The sequence below is a fragment of the Rutidosis leptorrhynchoides genome, chromosome 9, assembly GCF_046630445.1.
Source record: "Rutidosis leptorrhynchoides isolate AG116_Rl617_1_P2 chromosome 9, CSIRO_AGI_Rlap_v1, whole genome shotgun sequence".
NCBI lineage: Eukaryota > Viridiplantae > Streptophyta > Magnoliopsida > Asterales > Asteraceae > Rutidosis > Rutidosis leptorrhynchoides.
In genome coordinates this window covers 12396269-12415410 of record NC_092341.1, presented here as the reverse complement: position 1 = coordinate 12415410, position 19142 = coordinate 12396269, and the positions used below count along the sequence as shown (strand labels likewise).

Genomic DNA, 19142 nt, shown 5'->3' with positions numbered 1-19142 from the left:
GTAACTTTTTGACCGTAACTTCGTTTTCGATGAATCAAATATCGTTGGAAACGTAATAAGATTTCCTTTATAATGGTAAGGTTTTGAAACATCAACTCAAACTTTATTTGAGGTCAAAAAGGTACGTACACACCTTGTAACTCAAACAACGTCCAGTTTTCTTCGACATTCGAACATGCAACACGTACATGCTTGATACCCTTCATACACGCATCATACAATCATCTTTATACAATTATACAACTAAGTATGAACATTCTAAAGATCAATTACGTACCTTAAATCACATACGGGGAAAACAGGGTGTTACACTTCCTCTAGTTTACCCATCTTCAAAGCATTTAAACAGAATGGGTCTCGCCATTCATTTGGCATTTCAAAATACAACTTCTTAGCATCATGTGGCCTTCCTACGTGAACATAACCTGTGATCAGGAAAGCATAAGAAACGACCTCTTTAGGTGACCTTGAAACAGTTCACTGCCTCGTTAATGTTATCAATTCGGCCATGTTCGATGATCTTTGAGTTGAAATAAATGATGGATTTTCTAAATTTGTAATTAGGATTAAACAAAATTGATGTGTAGTTGTATTCAATCACATTATTACGAAAAATCCATTTAATCTGAATTAAAATTATCAAATTTTGGGTCATAAACTTCAATTTAAATCTAAAAGTTTCTATGAGTTTTTAATTCGATTTAAAGATTGATAAAGCAAAAACAAGTGATTAGGAACATAAACCTGTATCCAAGTCTAGATTTTTTGAGTTTAATCGCTTAAGTAAGATTGTTGCTTGATTTGATAAAGAAGATGAGGAAATGAGATTTTGTTATTCTTTGTTAATTAGGGTTCTTAGTGATGAAGATGAAGATGTGTTGTTTTGATTCTAAAAAAGGTTATGTTTTTGAAAGAAGATGATGAAGATGTCTGAATTTAAAAAGGGTGGGATGATAACTAACAGTCATTATGTTGAGAGACTAACTGCGTTTAAAAATTAATGTTGATGACATGTTACCTGATGTATAAGTTATTGCTTGCATACAATAGTACATATTAAAAAGTTGAATGCATACAATAAGAATTTTGAAAATTAGATGCATACAATAAGAATTTGTTAAAATTTTAATGCGTTTTCAAACAATTTTTCCTTGACAATTCTATTAACTATACTCAAACACCAACAGTACACATATCTCTTCGTACAACATCATTCAAAAGATACATGAGAAAGAACTGCCTTACTATAATTGACGACGAAAAAATCTGACATTCTGAATATGAAAATAAAGTACAAATCTTTATATATCAATCATACCGTATATCACACTTGCAAACTATATTTAAATATTTTATGAAGAACAAGTCGGGTACATGAAGTTGATTCACACCTCTTTGATGCCATTAGACTTCGCTTTTTTGTTACATATTACAAGCAAGCTTGATTCAAATTAGATAACTTGACTCAATAATGCTATGTAATTTGTATTGTTGTTTGCTAGCTCATTATACTTTTCTTTTAATAAAATTTGTCATTAAAAAAAAAAAGTAAAATAATAGATAAGATTTGATAAGATTTAACAATTACAGCTAAATATCAAATAATTATGTAAAGGTTACAAAATTGTGGAAGTTAAAATGGGTCGATAATAGATTTGTATTGGATTGATGTTTCGGTTTTTTATTGTTGTTTTGGGTTGTAGGCTCGTGTTGTATTTTGTTTGTTGGTGTTGGCTTAGGGTATGTACATGTAATCTCATAAAACATGACTAACCTAACGTTCGATCTATGAATGTTTCTTGTTAACGTTCATTAGTCTCAGGGACTGCACACGCAGGTCACCGGTCACTAATAGTCTACATTAGAATACTTTTTGAAAGTATATGACGTACAATGGTATTTTTTGGTATATAGACTACATTGAAATAAAATAAAAGTATAAAGCTATTTGGTAGCCTTAACTTTAATTAATATTGTCCGGAGTAATTAATATACAGAGTATAATTTTGTGCTTTCAAAAAATATGAATTAATAAGTTATATATATATATATATATATATATATATATATATATATATATATATATATATATATATATATATATATATATATATATATATATATATATATATATATATATATTAACCCTTTGCATACTAAATGTGAAGGAATTTTGTGTAGTTTCAATTATATTGGAGTGTAGTTTTGAGTTTGCGTTCACATTACAAACGGTCCATCAGCATTGTCTATATTTACACAATGACCCCTTATATTTACACTTTCTCAGGGGTTGAAAGTGTAAATATACAATTTTATTAAAATAAAAGAAACTAATTCCACCCGAATTTATAACGGGCCCTATCTTCACGCTCGGTTCGAGTTAAAATTTTTCGAGACCACCGTTCAATTACGAAAAATCTTACGAACCCAATGGGACTACCTATACGCGAAACGGACAATTTTTAAAAAAACGCTAAACACAACGACAACCCGTATCTTCCCGCTCGCCACGAGTTAAATTTTTTCGACGGCAGCGTCAGACTCGAAATAATTATATGAACAAAACGAAACTAACCACGTTCAAAACGGACACTTTTTAAAAAAAACGCTAAACACAACGACAGCTCGTATCTTTCTGCTCGCCGCGAGTTAAATTTTTCCGACAACACCGTTACACTTGAAAAAATTTATTGAACAAAACAAAACTAACTACGTTCGAAATGGATACTTTTTAAAAAACGTTTAACACAACGACATCTAAAACGGCGCTTAACACATGGGCCGTGTTCCCCTCTGTAAATACCAAGGTTGCAGAAATCGGTTCTCGGAGAGTTCTCGGCAGGGTCTCCAAAACGAGAACTCGGAGAACTCGGGGAGTTATTGGCGGTCGACTTTCGTTGACTTTTGAGATTTTATCGAGTTTTTTCCGAGATTTAACCGATTTTTCAGAGATTTGACCGATTTTTTCGAGATTTGACCGATTTTCTGGAGATTTGACCGATTTTTGGTTGTTGACCGATTTTTGGCCGATTTCAAAACGAGTTCTCGGCAGGGAGGTCAAACCGATTTCTCCCCGAGAAATCGTCCGAGTTTTCCGATTTTTGCAACACTGGTAAATACACAACGGTACGTTAAATATGAATACGCAGCCCGAAAGTCCCCGTCGCAACGCGCGGGCCGGTCTGGACTAGTTATTATTATTGGTCAAAACATTTAATCGTCACAAGGATTGAACAAAATTCTGATTGTAATGGATTTATGTTTAAGAACTTCATAAATTTAACTCGTAGATTCGGACATCGTTAATAACCCTAATCGAGATGATAATCTCGACTGGGTGTCTAAATATGTCTACCATCATCAAATTAGTTGGTATGATGGCCCTTAGTAGTTTATAAGAATGCAAGCTCGGCGATCACGTAGACGATCAGGGAAGAAAGTTGTAATGGCTAGGATTATTGACTGGAAAACTGTAGGGACATCAAGGTACATGGCATGACCGTATTAAAGGAGGCCGTATTTATAGGGAAAAATTATGATTATGGTTAAATTAGGGTTTGGGCTTTACTAATCTCAACCCTAATTCTAATTCTAACCCTAACTCTATTCCTAACCCTAAACCAAATACTTGTCTTCTACTTCACGTTTACAAAACCCCTCCTCCCCATCTATATATAACCCTCTGCTAATTAATTAACATATATACAACTTAATTCGTACACCGCAACCACATATACCATACTTCTCGTATTCGATCATGGATTGGAACATGGATTACGAAGATAAACCTGAAGATCAACCTGAAGATCAACCCGAAGATCAAACCGAAGATCAACGTGAAGATCAAACTGACACGGATTACGAAAATCAAACCGAAGATCAACCCGAAGATCAACAACCTGAAGATCAACAACCTGAAAATCAAACTGAAGATGAAACTGACTCGGATTACGAAGATGAAACTTACACTTGTTCCGACGGTTCATTCGATCGTCACTACCTTAGTTACCCACATTCGCACGACTCTGAAAACCATCTTGAAATCGGAAACAAAATCATCATGCCACAATCTGCCCTTGATCACCTTATATCCCTCCAAGTTTCGTACCCAATGACGTTTCGTATCGAAAACGTTTTCACGGGCCACCACTCACATTGTGGCGTTATCGAGTTCACCGCTGACGAAGGTTTTGTGTTTATGCCCACGTGGATGATGGACAACTTGCGATTACGACAAGGTCAACTAGTCAACATTAAAAACACTTGTCTTCCTAAAGGAACATACATTAAAATACAGCCCCATGTCACAAAATTTATTACTCTTTCAGATCATAAAACTTTGCTTGAAAAAGCGTTTAGGGATTTCGCATGTCTCACAACGGGCGATACTATTGCGGTTAACGTTGAGGACGAAACGTATATGGTTAATATAGTTGAGACTAAACCGAATATTGGGATATCGTTGTATGAGACAGATTGTGAGGTGGACTTTGCTCCACCGTTGGATTATAATAATAAAGAACAACCTGAAAGGAAAAAGGTGTTTTTGAATAAACAGAAGAGTGGTAATAAAAGTGAAGAAAAAGAAGATATGAAAGCGTTTAAAGGCGTTGGTAGGCGACTTAATGAAGTAGGTGCTGTTCCGATAATGGATGATAGTTGTTGTGAATCGGTTGATGAATCGAACAGAAATTTAAAAAGGCTAAAAGTTGAAGACGACGTTGTAAAGGCAGAGTTTAAGCCGTTGGATGAAAAGGCGAAGCGAGTTGATGAACCGGGTTCTCAAGTGATCAATGTGGCGGAAAAAGATGAAGGATTTAAAGCGTTTACCGGGAAGAGTTACCGAGTAAGAGGAGGATCTTAATGATGTATCAATCGAGTGATTAGTAGGTTCTGTTGACTTAATTTGTTATTTTCGTGGATAATTTGCTTGTTGATTCTTAATTAATCTGGTTTTATATCATGCAAGATTTGAGATTTGAATATAGCTTTAATTGATTATAAAGCTTAGATATTTGATACATTATGAAACTTTAATAGAACTTGTTATCGGAGTACTTGTGGCATGTGGTTGTAACAACATATACGGTTAGGGTATAATGTAACACATTTATTATTCTAAATGAACAAAAATATGCTCTAAGAAAGCTATTGAAGTTGCATAGGCTTGCTTTTTTTTTTTTTTTTTTTTTTTTTTTTTTCATCGACAGTTCCATAATTCTTGAACATTATTTTAAGTTGTTACTATCATATGAATTATATGCGTTGCGCAAATGTAAGCTGCGTAAATGACACGTGTTTACTCATTAGTTAGCGGATGATCCGTTATACGTAGGACTCGTTGATGATTATGCGCAGTCAGCATAGATAGGAAAATTATATAAAGATGTCTTTGACTTTCATTTGAAGGTTCTTGAACCTTGATCTCTTGAGAACATATTGTCATCTTCAAGTCATTCTAGCATTTGACCAAAGGTAATTTGAAGGTTCAAGACCGAACGTGGTAATTGACTATTCGAAATAATATTTTCGAATGGTATATGATCATAAGGTCTCCAAAACGTATAACAACACCAACTTCATTTCACTTGATCATAGTTTAGCTCCTGGTAATTGAATTTAGGCTTGATACGCTTATGATGATCTCAATCATTTATTCATTTATCACGTTGATAATTAAAGACAAATATGACAAATTTATATTTTGTATACAGCATGAATTAATTGGGATACTAACGAAACTAATAACATATACTCCATAGAAGTTGTTAATGGAAGTGTCACAATTTTCTTCACATTATTGATCATAGATTTAGATTTGATGAGATAAATATGTAAATTAAATAATGATACATTAAAGATACTCAAGATAAATTTAAATATTAAAGTGTTTAGTTTCTTAGTATGAAAAATTCCTTTTTTATCTGTCCCTAAAGAGATAAGGAGCTATTAACATAGTTATAACGTATATTTCGATAACCCGATCTCATTAAGTACGTATATGTTTACTTGTATGTATGTTGCAAGTCTATTTGATCAACAACTCAAACAAATATTCTTTGTTCCCTTCGTTTCCGCATTAATATTGTTTAATTCTTTTACTTGAACGACAAGACAAGATCTATCAGTTAAGTTTACAAAACAAGAGAAATTTGCAAACACGTACAATTGTTATATTATGATACAAACCTATTGATGGGAAAATAGTCACAACAGACAATCTACAAAACGGAAACAAACATCCGTTTGACAAACATTTCCCGACCCGTATGAACCCGTGAGAAAACTAACAAATAAGGTATACCACAATCACCACAAATCAGCCCCAATTCTGTCCAAAATCAAATACAAAATAATTGAGCACACACAATACACACGAAACTTTTTACGTGGAAAACCTCTCAAAATCGAGAGTAAAAACCACGAGACTCGTAAGCCACTTAATGTTCCACTATCATCAACAAGAGAGCAATACAATAATCCTTCTCTAGCTCAACTAGAGGTATACAACATCATCATACTCTTGAACAACAATAATCAACAAGTATATGAAATAATTAAAGACAAAAGATGAACAACACTACCAAAAAAAAACTGCTACTGATCCAGCAGCGAAATCATGAGCTACAGGCCTTTTTAGATGAATTTAACGGTTGAAAATATTGACACTGATGTCAGAAAGACACAGCCCAAATATCGTGAAGATTCAACGGTCGGATCTCCGGGGATCGTCTCTTTTCTGGCCTGCTGTCACTATAGACGGGAAAAGTGTTTTTCACTCTTTTTCTTGATCTCTATCTGATCTCTCTCTCTCTCTCTCTCTCTCTCTCGTATGAATTGAATACAGCTGCACTTGATTTGAATTAAGATGCCTCTGATGGTTGACTAAGTCAAACAACCATTGGGCCTAATTTTGTTGGGCTTGGATAACTTCCACATAAATGGAAACAAATAAAACCCAACAAATCTCCCCCTTTCCAATTATGAGGAAGAGTTCGCCATCCCGGCGATCGAGCAACATACCTCGAGCTTCTCACTTGCTAAAGCCTTTGTGAACATGTCGGAACCATTATCATCGGTATGAACTTTATCAAGTTCAAACAAACCATCTTCAAGACGTTCTCTAATCCAATGATACCGCACATCAATATGTTTTGTCCGCTTATGATACATAGAATTTCTAGCCAAATGAATCGCACTCTCATTATCACAAAGAACCACATATCGTGATTGCTTAAACCCAAGGTCTTGTAGAAACCTTTTCATCCACAATAGTTCTTTGCACGCTTCTGTTGCTGCCATATATTCAGCCTCGGTTGTAGACAATGCAACACACTTTTGTAACCTTGATTGCCATGAAACTGCTCCCCCTGCGAAGGTCATCAAATATCCAGAAGTGGATTTCATGTTATCTTTGTTTCCTGCCATATCTGAGTCTGTATAACCAACAAGCATCGGCTCTCCATTTCCAAATGTGATACCCAACTTTGAAGTACCTCGTAAGTATCTCATAATCCATTTAACTGCTTCCCAATGCTTTTTACCCGGATTTGACATAAACTGACTAACAACACCTACCGCATGAGCTATATCAGGTCTAGTACACACCATATCATACATTAAGCTACCAACCGCTGAAGCATATGGAACTCTATCCATCTCCTCAACATCCTCCTTTGAAGAAGGGCAATCTCTATCTATTAGCTTAAAGTTGGTAGTAAAAGGGGAACTAACCACTTTAACATTCTTCATGTTGAATCTACTAAACACCTTTTCAATGTATTGCTCTTGTGATATATGTAACGTCTTAGCACCTCTATCTCTAGAAATCCGAATGCCAAGAATCTATTTTGCTGGCCCCAAGTCTTTGATAGCAAAAGACTTGCTCAATTCTCGCTTCAACTGCGCAATTCTTTTAATATTTTTACCAACAATCAACATATCATCAACGTATAACAACAATATGATGAAATCATCATCACCAAACCTCTGAAAGAAAACACAATGATCTGAAGTTGTCTTTCGGTAGCCTTGCTTTCCTATAACCGACTCAAACTTCTTATACCACTGTCTCGGTGCTTACTTCAACCCATATAGACTTTTCTGAAGTCTACAAACATAATTTTCTTTACCCTTAACCCGAAAACCTTCAGGTTGCATCATGTAGATTTCCTTATCCAAATCACCGTGAAGAAAAACAGTCTTGGCATCCATCTGTTCAACCTCAAGATCAAAACTAGCAGCTAACCCAAGAACCACTCGAATAGATCCCATCTTCACGATCGGAGAGAAAATCTCATCAAAATCAATACCCTTTTTCTGGCTGAATCCTTTAACAACTAACCTAGCTTTGTACCTTGGTTGTGAAGTAAGCTTATCTGTCTTCACTTTGAACACCCATTTGTTTCTCAAAGCTCTCTTGCCTTTAGGTAACTTCACCAACTCATAAGTATTGTTCTCATGTAAGGAATTCATCTCATCTTGCATGGCTTCACCCCACTCTTTCTTATGCTCATCTTTCATAGCTTCTGCATAACACTCTGGCTCTCCCCCATCAGTGAGTAATACATACTCATCAGCAGAATATTTAACAGAAGGATGACGGTCTCGGGTAGACCGCCTAAGTGGGATAAATGGGGGGCACATCTGGTACTGGAATCTCTACCTGCTCTGGAGCATAATCACATAATCATCATCAGTACCATGTTCATCATTATGAACATCATCTCTAACATGTTGTGGAGTAACTGGATCCAAATCAACAAGGTCAGCACTAGGTTGAGGAACTGAATCTGTCTTATCAACATCTTTTAACATCTGATCTTCTGTAAACACAACATCTCGGCTTCGTACGAGTTTCTTCTGAACTGGATCATATAACCTGTACCCAAAATCATCTTCACCATAACCTGGGAATACACATGGCTTAGTCTTCATATCAAGCTTTGACCTTTCATCTTTGGGAACATGAAAAAATGCTTTACATCCAAAGACTCATAAATGACAGTAAGAAACATCTTTGCCACTCCAAACCCTGTTAGGAACATCAAAACGCAAAGGTACACAAGGGGTTAGATTAATAATATGAACTGCCGTATTTAAAGCCTCACCCTGAAATGAATCGGACAACCCTGCATGTGAAAGCAAACATCTAACTCTCTCAACAAAAGTTCTGTTCATCCTCTCTGCTAAGCCATTCAACTGAGGTGTCTTTGGTGGAGTCTTTTGATGCCGAATACCATTCTCCTTACAATAAGCATCAAATCTGCCAATGTATTCACCGCCATTATCAGTCCGAATACACTTGAGTTTCTTCCTCGTTTGCCTTTCAACTAATGTATGAAATTCCTTAAACTTTTCTAATACTTGATCCTTTGACTTTAAGGTATAAACCCACACCTTCCTGGAATGATCATCGATGAATGTAACAAAGTAGGAACACCCACCAAGTGTCCTAGTCTTCATAGGCCCACACACATCCGAATGTACTAGATCAAGTACGTTCTCTATTCGAAAAGGAGAATGACTCTTAAACACAACTCTGGTCTGTTTTCCTGCCAAACAGTGAGAACACTTACTCAAATTAATATCACTAACACCCGACAACACATTCTTCTTAATTAAGATAGACATCCCTTTTTCACTCATGTGGCCAAGTCTTTTATGCCACAACTCGGTAGAATCAACATTGTCCACTGCGTTAACAATGTTCTTGATGATCTTCGGACGCGTTATGTATAATCTCGAGTCTTTCTTGCCTCTTCCCACTATCATAGAACCAAGAGTTAGTTTCCAAATACCATTACCAAAACCGTTATAATAACCATCATCATCAAGAATGCCTGTTGAAATAATATTAAGTCTCATATCCGGAACATGTTTTACATTATGCAAAACTAACTCCATTCCCGTGTCAAATTTCAAACAAACATCTCCAATACCAACGATCTTTGATAACTCAGAATTACCCATCCTAGCAAATCCATAGTCACCTGGAGTGTAAGATGAGAAGTGATCTCTACATATTGCAACATGACATGTAGCACCACTATCAACAATCCAACTCGTGTCATCATGAGTAAGACTGATCATATCATAATCAATACAAACAAAGAACTCATCCGTGATAGCGTTAACTTCAACCTTATCATCATCACCACCATCACTTTTCTTTTGTTTATTCTTGTCATATGCCTTTTTCTTCTCATTTTTTAACTGTGGACAACACCACTTTGTGTGCCCTTTTTCACGACAATGATAGCACTCAACATTAGAAAACTTTCCTTTTCTTGAGCTACTACGATTCTTGCCTCTTTTACCATGACCTCTACTATGACTTCTCCCCCGCATTTCTGTGACCAAGATATCTGACTGTGAAGAGGAACCTTGTGACTTTCTTCTCATCTCTTCATTCAAAATACTACCCTTAGCCAATTCAATGGTGATAATACCATTTGGTGCAGATTTGGACAAAGATGTCCTAAAAATCTCCCAAGAGTTCGGTGACGTACCAAGTAACCAGAGACCTTGAATCTCATCCTCAAACTTGATACCCATACCTGCAAGCTGATTTAAAATACCCTGATATGCATTTAGGTGATCTATAATAGGAGTCCCATCATGATACTTCAAAGCCATCATCTGCTTAATTAAGAACAACTTGTTATTCCCAGTCTTTCGTTCATATAACTGCTCAAGCTTTTTTCATAAGGCTTTAGCATCAGTCTCCCCAGTAATATGATTCACAACATTATCATAAACCCACTGCCAAATATACCCACATATTTGTCTATGCAAAATTTTTCATTGAGCATCAGATTTTTCCTCAGGTTTATCCTCAGTAAAAACAGGAAAATAATAATCTTTCACATAAAGAAGATCCTCCATCTTGCCTTTCCAAACATGATAATTTGAACCATTTAAACTAATCATATTACTTGTATTAGCTTCCATCTTTCACATAAGTCAATCAAAAAACCTTAAGCTCTAGATACCAATTTGATGAAAAAATAGTCACAACGGACAATCTACAAAACGGAACAAACATCCGTTTGACAAACATTTCCCGACCCGTATGAACCCATGAGGAAACTAACAAATAAGGTATACCACAATCACCACAAATCAGCCCCAATTCTGTCCCAAATCAGCAAATACAAAATAATTGAGCACACACAATACACACGAAACTTTTTACGTGGAAAACCTCTCAAAATCGAGAGTAAAAACCACGAGACTCGTAAGCCACTTAATGTTCCACTATCATCAACAAGAGAGCAATACAATAATCCTTATCTAGCTCAACTAGAGGTATACAACATCATCATACTCTTGAACAACAATAATCAACAAGTATATGAAATAATTAAAGACAAAAGATGAACAACACTACCAAAAAAAACTGCTACTGACCCAGCAGCAAAATCACGAGCTACAGGCCTCTTTAGACGAATTCAACGGTTGAAAATGTTGACACTGATGTCAGGAAGACACAGCCCAAATATCGTGAAGATTCAACGGTCGGATCTCCGGGGATCGTCTCTTTTCTGGCCTGCTCACTTGATTTGAATTAAGATGCCTCTGATGGTTGGGTCCCACGCTAGGTGTGCATCACACCCTTACAAGGGGAAGTGTAGAACTTACTCCCAAAAGCTAGCTTGAAGGTGGAGGGAACACCCATCCTTATAAGGCACCAAGTAGTTTGTTCTCTAGTCAATGTGGGATCGTATCAATACCCCACCCTTTAAAGATCCAACGTCCTCGTTGGTCACGGTTGGCACCCTTTTTTTTTTATCCAAGCCACCACTCCGAGGCCTCGTTGGTCACGGTTGGCACCCTTCTCTTCCGGTCCAAGCCACCACTCCGAGGTGTTGGGATCTCAAAAGATGGGATCTCTCAATGAAAGCACCAATGATACAAGCCTATCCCACGCTAGGCGTGCATCACACCCTTACAAGGGGAAGTGTAGAACTCACTCTCAAAAGCTAGCTTGAAGGAGGAGGGAACACCCACCCTTATAAGGCACCAAGTAGTTTGTTCTCTAGTCAATGTGGGATCATATCATATTACGATGGCTGATTGATTGCAAACAAGTTGGTTTTTCTCTAGCAAAGATGGAAGGAATACTTGAACAGAGGATAAAAATGAAAAGTACATTATAGCTCATTCCCTGCATACATTGTCGTTTTGCTCCCTGTTCATTACCACAATATACCTCAATCAATGTTTTTAGGACACATTAAAAAACTAATGTTTTCTAGCTTTTCTCTTCACATGCCATGCTTGTTTATACGAAACCTCAACATTCAACTGTTTTTTTCAAATCGGCTTGAACTTTTCGCACAGAATAATCAGGATCAACCTTAACTGATTGAAAAATATGCGAAGCAATCAACGTAGACGTCAGATTACTATTCTTGTTACTACTACAACTATTAGAACAACTTTGAACACCAACTCATTTTGTTATTTGCCATTTCTTATAACTTTTCTTGTATAAACCGCGTACACACCAACTACATTTTACTTTTTCTACATCGGCTAATTTGCATTTTGCTGCCCATGTATTAACTCTACTTTCAACCACTTTAAACTCCTTATTTTGTGCTATCGACCACAATGTTACTGCATTTTTCATCTGTAACTTGCTTTCAAATCGCATTCCTAACCGAATATTCTTTTCATCATCGATCCCTTCGGTATTTGGAGAAACGCTAATAACATCAAGTGCAGAACGTTCTTCACTAACATCTTGTAAACCATCACTTTCAGCGTTAAGTGAGCTTGATCGTTCACCAAATTCCTTGACACTCTCAGATCTTACATCACAAGGCAAAGGAAACGGTACAACAACGGGAACACTTTCAGACAAATTTGTGTGTGGGGTCGGGTTTTCGGTTGAACCAATATTACTAGGTGTAGTTAATTTTTCTAGCATAATGTCTTCCCTTTCGACATGAACTTGAGCAAAAAAATCTTCGTCTTTTTCCGCGCAAAAATACATCAAGTCTAAAGTTTGATCACTCATAATGGGTGAGGACATAGGCTTTCCACAATGTTCAAAGTGCATAGTGACTTTCAACTTACATTTTTGTTTTTCGATCCCGATATGTTTATAAATCAAATCAAGAAATTGTTCATAAGGGATCTTATCTCTTGCCACAACCGTAAAATGCGTAGTTGAATTGTGATGCTTGACGTGTCCATTTACATATTCAATATTACCACCATAATAGATATTCACAAGAAATGGACGTTCTAAAGCCATAGCAATAAGTATGTTTATTATCCTACCTGCACAATTAACCATGAAATTTGCGGGGTCAATCTTTGAATATATTTACAGATTTTTTTAGCTGCAGAGTGCTGCACCAAACATAAATTCCTTTCCATTAAACATTTGGTTCTTCATGTGCAAAATAATTCGGTTCAAATAAGCTAAAATGCTAGAAAGTGTGTCACAGTTTATTGGATAACTAAGTAAATGCAATAACCTTAAAAGCTCCCAAAAAAAGCTAATTGACATAATTTAGATTTATATACAATATAAATTGATAGTGTACCCAATATCTCAAGCTAAATACATAAGGCATAAAACAATTGCCCGAAGGCAATAGATAACGAAGACCTCTTGGGTACCAATACCAAAGGACTGCAACTATGTCACATGACTGCCTGGAATGAAGAGATATGGAAAATATTCTTTACAAACAGTATTTGGCGCCACCTAAGCAAATGAGGAAGGCATCTATATGACTTTCCTTGAGCACTGTAGCGCCGTCAACTCATTTAGGAAAGTTCACCAACATCTCCATAGTCTTGGAAGTTGGTCAAGACTTCAAAACCGGGAACAAGCTCTCCAAAAGCACTATAAAAAGAGATGCTTATTCCAGCATCAAGACATCTCATCAATCACTCACACATCAAACTCGTTGAAGTCGATCCAATGAAAAACGTACACCTTAAAGGCATAAAGTGAGATCATAATCCCACTACCTTCGGGGAACCGCCACCAAATAAACAAACACCTCCCATTCTCTTAATCATAGTTAATAACATTCTAACCAACCATTAATCTGTGAGTCAACCTAATCCTAATCAACATTAGGATTACTCGAAAAAAGTGTACAAACATATATCAATATAGCCCTAGAATATAAATATGACTCTTAATTTATCGACTTGCACCTGCTAACAAACGGAAGAAGTACTGTATGAATACTAAATCACGCAAAGGGTAAAAAAACAAATGGATCGATGTTTTTTGGGTTAAACAGATAGATTTAAAATCGAGAAATTAGAGGACTAAAAATGTATACCTTTGCTTAATTAGTTAGTGCGATGTTATAAGCTGAAATCTTGATTGTTTGACACGTTAATTTCACGTGATATCGAGCAAGTTCCGTATTTGAGCAGAGTGATTTGTTTGACTGGAGAAGAAAAAAGGTTTTCTAGTTCAGGCGAGACTGAAAATTGAATTTTTTTTATAACAATTTCACACTTTCTTTTAGAAAAAATTACTAAAATAGTCCTCGTGCTTTGTTCAAAATACTAATTTGGTTCTTGTGGTTTCTTTTCGATTAAGATAGTCCCTTTGGTTTGCAAATCCTGCTAATATAGTCGCTCAAATTCACGAACGCCAATTTAACATGTTAGATCTTATTATGCGCGAAACAAGTGATAGGTAAAATAGTACTTTTTCTTTTTCCCTTCATTTTTATAACTCGTTTCGCTTTCCTTCTTTCATTTCAACTCTCACTTCTTCTTCATTTTTCCATTTTCTCTTTAAACCCTAATATCACGAAGGATTTAAGGTTTTTTAAGTCTCGATTACAACATGGTTAATTGCATTTGTGGCATACGAGCTCTAATTCCAATGTCGTGGACCCCCGAAACCCAAGGCAAAGTTTTTACAGTTGTCCAATTAAGTTGTGTCGGTGATTTTAGTGTCATCAAATAATCATTTTAGGTAGTTGCGATTTACGTGTAAACAAAGGCTATTGGGTTATACTTATTAACGGATTCGGAGAGTGTGGAGTGCACGTCCGTAAGAGTTAACTCAATAATGCAGCGAAAATGGAGGGGGGACAAGGGGCAGCACTATACGTTATGTTGAAAAGGTGTTTGGCAAGAGTTCCCAGCCAAAATTTACACCTTTTCGTGTAGCAGTTTTTTCGACCAAATGAAGGGTTGCACCATTTTATTTGCAACTGCCAATATAACAGAGTTTCTTATCGTTTTGGCACTTTTGCTTACACATACATCTTACAAAATTCACAGTTTCTCTGATAATCTAATTTTTGATTTCATTACCAAAAACACAAATTGCGTTCTTGTCTTATCACTGTAAAGATTTCGTGAAACCAAGGTAATCATCGGGTTGAATTACTTTACATAGAAAGTGAATACACGATTCAAGAATCAATTCAGACAGTTAAATCATACTGCATTCTTAACAAGTTGTCCAATTAAGGTGAATGATCAACCAATTTATGGTAATTTTGTTAAAACTTGATCTTACTTGTAACTGATTTCGATGTATTTTGCTTTATAGTGGTCCAATTGCAAATTTTTGTTAGCTTAGATCCATCAATGTGTCCTTAATCTATGAACATTAATCCAGGATGATTGAGTTAAAAAAAATGTTGGAAACAAAATTAAAGAATATTGAAAAAACAGCAATGATGTTAAAGATGATGTTAACTTTTAGTGGGTCTATTTGCTATGTATGTTATTGTATCAGAGTAGGTTTTGGTAATAACTTCATGTACTAATCCAACAAGCTTGTACCCGATAAGATCTTGTTCAATTTTGCATCAATGTTAATTGTTAACTTTTCTATGGTTTTTTATGTTTTCAAGATGGATATATACAAGTAAATGTAAAATAAAGTGCAAATGTTTACATAAACAATAAACAAGTTGCCGCTTGTCCATAAACCATACTTTCATATCATTCAATATGCATGATAAGGTCCAACCAATTGTTTCACACATCCAATCCAACCAAAAGACTAACGAATTTATAAATATTATATACATTTAAAAAAAAAAAAGTTGCTGCTTGTTTCCCCTTCTTCATGTTGCCACTGCCATATTCTTCGCATGTAACCTTCCATTTCTTGATTGGATTAATCGTAAAATTGTATGCTTTCTTCCAAGTGTCCAACCTATACACAGGGTGTACCTAGCTCTTAACAACACCAACATCATCAATAACTTTCCCATCGATGTTCCTTAAGACTGCCGCAACAACATGCTTACATAGCATACCTTTTATTTTCCACTTCCTGCATGCACAACTTCTACGTTCAAAATCCACCACACACTTGTCAGAACGAGGCCCGTTTACTTGATACTTGTGACTACCATTCCATAACACCGTGTATTCACTTACATCTTTCTTTATTGCATCAAACCATTTGGTAGCAGTCGGGGTTAGTGGTCCATCACATTTGGAACTTATAGTCAAGACATTTACAATCCTTTACGCGAGGTACTCTCTAATATACTCTAATGCAGTAAGTACTGTATTAGCCCTAGCATCAACTAACCATCTATTGAGAACTTTACACATGTTATTTAGTAAAATATCAGAAACTGCCCTCGATGAAAAATGACTTCTAGCCCAATGTTGAGGTGGTATATCAGACAACCATTTATGACATTCTTAATTGAACTTTATTAGCTCCAACATAGCTTTCTCGAATTGTGGAACTGTTGTTGCTGTTGCACAATTCCAAAAATGATTTTTGTAAGCAACTCCCCTCCATTTCACCTTCATATTCTTATAAATATGCCTAAGACATAAACGATGCTCGGAACGTGGAAAAATCTTTGTCACGGCTTCTATCAAACCTTGTGAAAATAGTTTACATTAATCATCTACATGTTGATTCATAATTCACCAAAGTAGTAAAGTAAAAAAAAAAAAATTATACATTTTGTGTGTCACTTATGAATGTAAAGTTTGACCAACTGCTTATATCCAAATCTTGACCTAACAATTTCAAAAACCAACTCCAAGATGAGAAGTTTTCTTTGTCCACTATAGCGTATGCTACTGGGTAGATTCCCTTGTTAGAATCTACACCAACGGCTATCAAAAGTTGTCCAGTTGCAGGCTCTTTCATAAACGCTCCATCAACACCTATAAAAATCCCTTCCAATTGCTTTAAACCCTTTTTTCAAACATCCTAAACATATGTATATCCTTTTTAACACTCTAGTTTTTGGCTCTGTTTCCCCCCTTACAGTAGTACCTGGGTTGCACCTAATGAGCTCATCAATAAATCTGCACTATAATTTCCTTTTTCATCTTCTTTCCAACTATCTACGCATAACCTACCTTCTTAATTTGTTATTTTCTCATCATTGGTCCTTTCGGTATTTGAAGAAACACTAACTAAATCAAGTGCAGCAGGTTCTTCGTTAACATCTCTTAAACTATCACTTTCAGCATTAAGTGAGCTTGATCGTTCACCAAATTCTTTACAACTCTCGGATCTTTCTTCAAAAGGCAAAGTTACAATAGGAACACTTTCAGACAAATTTGTGTGTGGGGTCCGTTTCTCGGTTGTAATCACTTTTTCTAGGAGAATGCCTTCACTCTTGACATGAACGTGAGCCAGAAAATATTCATCTTTGTCAGCGCAAAAATACATCAAGTCTAAAGTTTGATCACTAATAATGGGTGAGGACATAGGTTTCCCAAAATGTTCAAAGTGCAGAGCGATTTTCAACTTACATTTTTTGTTTTTCGATCCTGATATGTTTATAAATTAATTCAAGAAATTCTTCGTAAGGCATTTTATCTCTCGCCACAATCGTAAAATGCGTAGTTGAATTGTGATGCTTGACTTGTCCATTTTCATACTCAATATTACCGCCGTAATAGATATTCACAAGAAATGGACGTTCTTTAGCCATATCGATAAATATATTGATCCTACCTGCACAATTTGGCATAAAATTTTCAGGGTCAATCTTTGAAATATATACCAGCTACCTTCACATTTGTTAAGCATTATATAATAACTAAAAACAATAAATATCAGTTAAAAACACACATTAGATCTTCAACTATTCCGGCATGCTTTGAAACGTAACAATAAATGGACTTAATACGTCCTACATCATTTACAGTTTGTATTTTATAATCTATCGTCGGCGTTTAGGCATACCTTCTACACGCCAAACAATTTTCTATTTTATATCCTATTTTCGTTATCCAAAAAACAACAGTTCTTAAAATTGTGTTTTACCTGCACAAATTAACTGACCTCCAATAATCTAAAAAGCCAAAAAAGTGTTTCACACCCAAAAACTGCTAATTGGATATCTATTTAGATGCAATAACCTTAAAATCTCCCTAAAAAGCTAATTAGTAATTCAAAGTTGAAACACAGGTGCAAGAATGCAGTTATGACAATCAGTTATTTAATAAAATCGGCTTTGAATATTAAGCATGAAATTCAAGTTTCATTTCAACTGATAAGGTAAAGGTATAATGTGACTTACACTAATTACATAAAACTAATTGTTTACCCTTCGCGCCGGGGTTCGGTTTTCAATGTATTTTATTGCGTTTAGTTTAACGATGATGTCATTGAAGCGCAACTCGAGTCGAACTAAAAGGTATAACTCCTTAAAGATTTAAATGTTATTTTACATTAACAATATATGTGCATCTCTGCGGGTGGAGAAAAATATAAAGGAAACCAAAAAAGAAAAAATAAAAAAATTATTACAACGGGTAGAGAAAAATATAAAGGAAATAATCGGTACTATTCATATTTTTTGCTTAGTTGATATTTGCTGCTGCTAATTATAAATGAACCATCGGTACTATTCATATTTTTTGTCTAGTAGATATTTGCTGCGGGTGAAGAAAAATATAAAGGAAACTAAAAAGGAAAAAATGGGAAAAAAATGATACAGTACCGTGAATAGTAATGTTCACGTGAATAGCACTATTCACGTGAATAGTGGCCGGTGTACAACCATTGTTGTGAAATGTACAAGCGATTGATGCGTATGAATAGTACTATTCATAACTTTTTGCTGTTAGTGTATATGTAAATAAATACATCAGTATCAATATAGCCCTAGAATATAAATGCGAGTCTTAATGTATCAACTTGT

General features: G+C 35.5%; 2 protein-coding genes across 2 annotated transcripts; one reads left to right on the top strand and one right to left on the bottom strand.

Annotated features, from left to right (window-relative positions):
- The first annotated feature begins 3757 nt into the window (after positions 1–3757).
- On the top strand, positions 3758–5225 carry LOC139867748 (uncharacterized). Its single transcript, XM_071856104.1, has 3 exons — positions 3758–4846; positions 5041–5094; positions 5211–5225. Exons 1-3 carry the CDS (start codon positions 3758–3760, stop codon positions 5223–5225), a joined length of 1158 nt encoding a protein of 385 aa, XP_071712205.1.
- Positions 5226–12452: 7227 nt separating this feature from the next.
- On the bottom strand, positions 12453–14430 carry LOC139865816 (uncharacterized). Its single transcript, XM_071853913.1, has 2 exons — positions 14319–14430; positions 12453–13293 (listed from the first exon to the last, which is right to left on the bottom strand). The coding sequence occupies exon 2, from the start codon at positions 13265–13267 to the stop codon at positions 12458–12460; it is 810 nt and encodes a 269-aa protein (XP_071710014.1). The 5' UTR covers positions 13268–13293; positions 14319–14430; the 3' UTR covers positions 12453–12457.
- Positions 14431–19142: the final 4712 nt, after the last annotated feature.

What these genes read in the sequence shown, in the direction of transcription:
- LOC139865816 (XM_071853913.1), bottom strand. Translation starts at nt 13,267, where the DNA reads ATGGCTTTAGAACGTCCATTTCTTGTGAATATCTATTATGGTGGTAAT.
- LOC139867748 (XM_071856104.1), top strand. Translation starts at nt 3,758, where the DNA reads ATGGATTGGAACATGGATTACGAAGATAAACCTGAAGATCAACCTGAA. An exon ending in TTACCGGGAAGAGTTACCGA is followed by an intron (nt 4,847 to 5,040) that starts GTAAGAGGAGGA and finishes AAACTTTAATAG; the next exon opens with AACTTGTTATCGGAGTACTT.